The sequence below is a fragment of the Vicia villosa genome, linkage group LG4 (genome assembly GCF_029867415.1).
Source record: "Vicia villosa cultivar HV-30 ecotype Madison, WI linkage group LG4, Vvil1.0, whole genome shotgun sequence".
Lineage (NCBI taxonomy): Eukaryota > Viridiplantae > Streptophyta > Magnoliopsida > Fabales > Fabaceae > Vicia > Vicia villosa.
In genome coordinates, this window is record NC_081183.1 from 75,536,206 (window position 1) to 75,543,321 (window position 7,116).

Consider the following 7,116-nt stretch of genomic DNA (forward strand, 5'->3'; position numbering starts at 1 on the left):
TTTGCCCGGGTCCAAGCTATACCTTGCCTCAAATTTTGGTGGGACACACGCGAAGGTGCTTTTGGCGGGGTCGGACCCATAACATTGCTCGATTGAGGGCAAAATGGGACTCGCTCGATGCTGAATTTGCGAATTTGAATATGGATTTGTAGGTGACTGCCGACCGGCTTTTCCCAGCATTGGAGGTTGATGCTTTCGGTCGACCGAGACGTTCCTGGATGGGATCTCGATTCAAGGCTTCCATTAGTGTTGTTCCGAGGTGGCTCGGAGTCGACGTAACTGCTTGTTCGGTGTTGGAACAGAGTTCAGTGGATCCAAACGACGAGGATCTGAGATTTCGGCTCCTTAAAACTTTGATTTCTCCGTCGGAGATTTCTTTGGAGCTCAGATTTGAGGATTGAATGTGAAATCATGGAAATCGTAGAAAACGGAAGTCGATTTCCACAGACGATGCCACTATTCCGTTACGGAACTAGAAACGATATTGATTGTGGAAACTACGGTGGAGCGGAGCTTCCAGTGCCCTACATCGATGAAACACTGTGGATCGATGGTCGTGATCACAATGCTTCTTGAACTAGAGGTATCGGGCTTGTTAAAATGCTGTTAACCAGTGTTTGCAATCTCCGATACGATGAACCTAAGGAAGGTACCTGCATGGTTAGCACTCCAATGCCCAAATTAATTTAGGTTTTAAGATAGTTGGTAATAAAAGTGGATATTAGGGACTGTGTACCTTAAAACATTTTACGAAGGTATTTATAGCTTGAATCTGACGAAGAAGGTTATAATAGGCCCCATACTATTGGACTTTTGGCCAATGCGGAATAATGGGTCTCGAGTCTTTTACCGGGACGGAACAATTACAATTATTTTTATTTGAAGGTATAAAACTTTTTAAAATTTATTTGATTGATAAGATGAAATTCACAGATATAATTTATCACTTTTTAAAAATGAATTAAAATATATAATAAAAATAGATAAATGAAAAAAAATTATCTGACAAAAAATTAATGAAGTTAATATTGTAGGAATAATTTGTTTATTATAGGAAAAATCAAAATTTTAATATTTTAATGCATATTTATCTTTGTTTTCTAAACAATTATAATTTTGGCTTGCAAAAAGAACATTTGTGTGAAAACAAAAAACGTGTCCTAATTTTCCAACATATATTTTCCATGAACCTTCCAGTTGACTTGGTAGGTTTTGCTTTTGGTCTCTCTATAACTCAATTTGTTCTCAACTTCTACACTTATTGATCACCTCCTGCACCATGGCATTGGAACTCGTAGGTGGAGCTTTCTTAGAGGCTGGCTTTGCTGCTTTGCTTGGAAAGATAGCATATCCTGCAGTAGTTGCATTCTTTAAGAAAAATCAAAGTAGTGTCACCTTGCTCAAGAGGTTGAAGATCTCTTTGTTGTCCATTAATGTTGTGCTCAGTGATGCAGAAGAAAAACAAATAACAAATGGCTATGTGAAAGAATGGATGGAGGAACTCAAAGGTGTTGTCTTTGATGCTGATGATGTAATGGATGAGATTTGTACTTATGCAAAGATAAGTGAGGTTAGAGTCAACAACCATGATTTTATTACTCCTTTTAATTTGCATGATGCTGAACTTGAACAGAAAGTACGAGACATAATTGAAAGATTAGACTTTATCATAAAACAAAAAGATATGCTTCAACTGCAAATGGTTAAAGAAGTTAAAATTCCACCAAAGGTTCCAACTTCATCGGTAGTGGGATCAAGTGATGTGTATGGTAGGGATGATGATAAAGAGGCTTTGATGAAGTTGCTGTTTTCTGATGATCCGGAAGGTGAATGTAATATAAGTGTGATTCCTATAGTTGGTATGGGGGGAATTGGAAAAACCACCTTAGCGAAGCTTGTATACAACGACGAAAGAGTGCAGAGGGAATTCGATATCAAAGCTTGGGTTTACGTGTCTGAGAAGTTTGATGTTATCAAGATTACGAAAACCCTTGTGGAAGAGATCACTTTATGCAGTTGCAGTATTGAAGAGTTGAATTTACTCCAACGAGATTTGAAGAAAAGGTTGTTGAAGAAAAAGTTTTTGATTATCTTAGATGATGTTTGGAATCAAAACTACATTAAATGGGAAACTTTGAAGAATCCGTTTGTGTACGGGGCTCCGGGAAGTAAGATTATAGTAACAACGAGAATTGCTCACGTGGCATCAATTATGCAGACGGTTAAGCCTTATTATCTTTCAGAGCTGAGTGATGATGATTGTTGGATGCTGTTTTCGAAACATGTGTTCGGATATGCAAATTCAAATGCTCATCAGAATTTAAGAAATATCGGTAAAAAGATAATTAAGAAGTGCAAAGGATTGCCTTTGGCTGTGAAGACACTTGCAGGACTTTTGAGATCTAAAGATGATACAAAGGAATGGTACAAAGTACTGAACAGTGAGATATGGGATTTGCAGGATGATGAGAGTAACATTCTTCCAGCTTTGAGGTTAAGTTATCATTATCTTCCATCAAATGCGAAGAGATGTTTTGCTTATTGTTCAGTTTTTCCAAAAGATTATGAGTATGAGAAGGAGAAGTTGATCTTACTGTGGATGGCAGAAGGTTTGCTGCAACAACTGAGGAGACACAAGAGAATTGAAGAAGCTGGAGATGAGATCTTTAGTGAACTAGTGTCTAGATCGTTTTTTCAGCAATCGAAACGCAATAAGTCGTGTTTTGTAATGCACCATTTTGTAAATGATTTAGCTCAATTTGTATCTGGAAAATTTTCTGTCAGAGTGGAAGGAAATTATGATGAAGTGGAAGAAAGTGCTCGATATTTGCTGCATTTGATTGCACGTAAATTCCCTGCCGCACATTGGAAGACTATTAGCAAAGCTATTCATCTAAGAACCTTCATGGAACTAAGATTGGTCGATAAATCTGTGAGCTTTATTGATGAGGTTCCACATGACTTGTTGATCAAGCTAAAATGTTTAAGGGTGCTGTCTTTGGAAGGCATCTATCTTAGAGGGTTGCCTGATTCAGTTACCGAGTTAATACATCTTCGGTATCTAGATCTTTCTGGGGCTAAAATGAACATGTTGTGGGAAAGCATCGGTGGTTTGTACAATTTGGAAACTCTGAAGCTAGTTGGATGTTCTAACCTACAACAACTTCCTAAAGACTTCCATAAGCTGGTTAGCCTGCGTTACTTAGATATTACTCGTACGCGTTTGAAATGGATGCCATTGCATATGAATGCATTGACAAACCTACAAAATCTAAGCGACTTTTTTGCAGGAAAAGAATATGGATCTTCAATTGGTGAGCTAGGAGAATTATCTGATTTACATGGATCATTGTTCATTCACAATTTCGAACACGTTAGCTTTGTGGATTCAGGAAAGGCCGTGTTGAGTAAAAAGGAATTTCTTGAGAAGTTAGTTTTGGAGTGGAACGAGAATGGTGATACTGATAATTCACGGCAAGAAAAAGACATACTAGAGAGGTTAGAACCCCATACAAATCTTAAAGAGCTTTCTATATATAACTATCTAGGGACAGAATTTCCTAATTGGGTGGGAGACTCTTCTTTCTGCAACTTGTTGTTCATGGATCTTAAGGGTAGCAAATACTGCTATAAATTACCTCCACTTGGACAACTTGGTTCTTTGAAAGAGCTACGGATTTCTCAATTCGACGGATTAGTGAGTGTGGGATCTGAGTTTTATGGGGATGCAACTCAGAGCTTTGGCTCCTTAGAAACTCTTAGGATTGAGAACATGTCATCGTGGGAGGAATGGCAGCATCCTAATGAGGCTAACAAAGCTTTTGCAGTACTGAAAGAACTTCATATAAATAGTTGTCCTAGATTGATAAAAGATTTACCTATTAACCTTCCATCTTTGACATTACTTGTCATCAGAGATTGCAAGAAGCTCGTTTCTTCACTTCCAACAACTTCTTCGGCTTTGCGGGTGCTTAACATTGACAACTGTGGGAACTTAAAATTCCCGACACGTGTTTATCAGTTTCATCAGACACTTACATCCTTGTACTTACACAATAGTTTTGATTCACTCGTGCTATTGCCTTTAGATATATTTCCCAAACTCAAGTCCCTGGATGTTTCTGGTTGTAAGAATCTGGAAGCATTTACAGTCTCGGGGACAATGAGAATCCGTCGTCCAATTCTTGCATCCCTGCGTTCCTTGTTCATAAGTAACTGTCCAAAGTTGGTAACCTTTCCAATAGAAGGGTTCTTCGCCCCAAAGCTCGCGTTGTTGAATATTGACTACTGCGAGGAGCTCAAGTCCCTGCCCCTGAAAATGGATCTGCTTTTGCCAGGCTTGATAGAACTCCAACTGTGGAGATGCCCTCAAATTCAGCCAATTGAGAAGTGGCCATGTGATTTAAGATCAGTCAGAATCTGGAACTGTGACAAACTCATTGCCCGTCACTTAGAGTGGGATCAATCCAATCCTCTCCATTTGACAGACTTTACAATGTCGGGGGCTTTCACTGTCAAATCTGAAGAGTGCTGCTCAACAGTTGCCAGTTCAACTTTTGGCTCTGGTAGGCGAGCACTATCAAGCTCTTCTCAGAAAAAATCATTTTCTAAAATAGTATTCAGATGATGGACTATTACAGGTGTGCTTGTTTTCCATTTTCTACTCACTAGTCACTATCACTTTTATGTGCCATATATTCTAAGACTAATATGGTAATTTTTTTTCTTGTGTTCTGTGCTCTTAGGTTGTTATTTCGCTATTGTAAAGCCACTCAGGTTGATTCAATACTGCTGAGCTGATCTCCATGCCCTTCACACATGTTTCCTATTTGTCGCACCCCAATTTTTGCCCTATGCATTTTTGTTTATTTGGTTGTGTCACATTCATAGTTCAATCATCGCATCGTTGCATATTTTAGAAAAAATAGATTTTTTATTAAAGTCAACAAAAACAGCTTTTACATCCATATCTTTGCCTATTATCCAAGTTTCGTTTTAAAAATATATATATAGAGTTTGATTTTAGGTTTTAGTGTAAATTTTATTTATTTATTATTTCTTGTTTTTTATTAGATTAATGTTGTTTTTTTTATTAACCAAAAAATATATAAACAAAAAATAGGGGGGCTTTGATATTTTGGGCCCAAGTTCAATTTATAAAGGCCATTTAGACTCTTCTTTTTACATAAAAACAAAAAAAAAACAAAAAAAGTGATACAAAATAACAACAGAACTTGTCTTCATCCTCTGCTATCTCTTGCTGCCACCCTGCAAGATCACTCCAAAAAACTGCACCCTGCTATGCTCCTCCCACGCCTCTGCTATGCTCCTGCATAAGAAGCCAAGAGTTACACCAAAATGCCCATGACAATCCTGCATCCAAAAAAAAGCACAAAATCAGAGCTCAAAAATGTTCAAATTTCATCCAAACTTTCCCCCCCAAAATCCATTCATTCTATCTATAAAAGCTAGCCAAGAAACGCAACAGAGGGGGAGCCACAAACACAGAAGCAAGATCTCACAAAAAAAGGATACTCAAACTTTCTGCAGTGAGTTTTCTTTCAACTCATTCACTACTCCAAACCTTCAAACCATACATTCATATACACATCCACAACACCATCATCATCAATAACTTTCGCTCATCATTCAAACTCACCTTACTGATTCAGTCACTCTACAACCCTTCACAAACCTCACATCCCTCTCACACGATAACAACAAATCCACGACAACAACAGAACCAGCACAATAACAACTTAAGCGCATATACAGAGATTTCGGAACATAGAAGAGCAAAAAACGAAGCACATACCTGAAGGCACTTCTGAAGCTCGTAGATTCTCACCGAAGCCACCCATACGTTTATCCTCGGTAGCATTTTATTTTGTTATTTCTCCGTTTTTACAGCTCACTGATTGTAGGTTGTAATCAAGAATCAATAACGAATTAAGGCTAGAGTTTGATTTGTGGTTTAGGGTTTTATTCTTCAATTGTTTGCTTGTTATTCACCGAATCGAGAGAGAAACGCGAGCGAGAGAGAGGGAAGAATGATCAAGAGCGATATGGTGTTGTTGCTGTTGTCTTCATGACGCGAGATTGAGAGAGCGAGAAATCGAGAGAGGAACGATTTGAGAGAGTGAGAGGTGTGAGATCGAGAGCATTTTGGTGGTGTTGCTGCATTTTTGTTGTTGTTTGTCTGTTCACGATAAGGCAGAGATTCAAGAGGATTTAGGGTTCTATTTTTATGAACCCAGTTTACGAAAGTGAAGAGGCGTTGCGGATCGGGTCCGAACCGGTCCAACCTCCGGCCCAGAGTTTTTTTTTTGGTATTTTATTTTATCTTGGGCTTTCATCTTTGTTTCCACCTCCAAACACACCTTGGCCCAACTGTTTTTTTGTGAGTTTCTGTTTTTGTTCTGCTTGGGCCTCACTCCCTACCGTTTTTGCTCTCCTTTGGCCCATCTTTTGTTTTATTTTTCTCTTTATTTAAAATAAAATAGAATCCGTTTTTTAGAGTTTTATAAAATGAAAAGAACCAAACAATAGTTTCTTTTTAGATATATATTTAGATTTTATTCAAAGCTTTTTTTTTAAATAACTTTTTTGTTTTAAAAATTTCACTTCTCACTTAAAATATGTTCAATAAACCTTGGTCAACACCAAGTTCTTTCTTCAAACTTTTCTTTTTCAAAAATGCTTTTAAATCGAGTCGAGTTTTGACTTTTAATGGGTAAAGAAGGGTTTGTACGTACTTGTACAAGTTGTTCTAAAACATTTAGGCGATGGCCGTTAAGCCATTGTTCGAATGTTTAACCTCCATTTAAGACTTCCATAAAACTTGATTTAATTCACTCTTTTTTACAAAACGCTTTTTTTTTTAATCAAATCATTTTAGTCTATAATGGATAATGAAGAAGGGTTTGTACGTACTTGTACAAGTTGTTCTTTAAGCGTATAGGCGATGGCCGTTAAGCCATTGTTTAAGTGCGTAGACTCCGTTAAAGACTTCATAGAACTTGATTTAGCAAGTTCTCTTTCAAGTACTTTAGGCGATGTCCGTTAAGCCTTTGTTGGAGTACTTGAATTCCATTAAAGATCCTTCAAACTTAATTC

At 37.6% G+C, this 7,116-nt stretch overlaps 1 protein-coding gene across 1 annotated transcript; it reads left to right on the forward strand.

Moving 5' to 3' along the window:
- The first annotated feature begins 1,192 nt into the window (after positions 1-1,192).
- Positions 1,193-5,001, forward strand: LOC131594910 (putative disease resistance RPP13-like protein 1). The gene is made up of 2 exons (XM_058867107.1): positions 1,193-4,640; positions 4,746-5,001. Exon 1 carries the CDS (start codon positions 1,280-1,282, stop codon positions 4,625-4,627), a length of 3,348 nt encoding a protein of 1,115 aa, XP_058723090.1. The 5' UTR covers positions 1,193-1,279; the 3' UTR covers positions 4,628-4,640; positions 4,746-5,001.
- Positions 5,002-7,116: the final 2,115 nt, after the last annotated feature.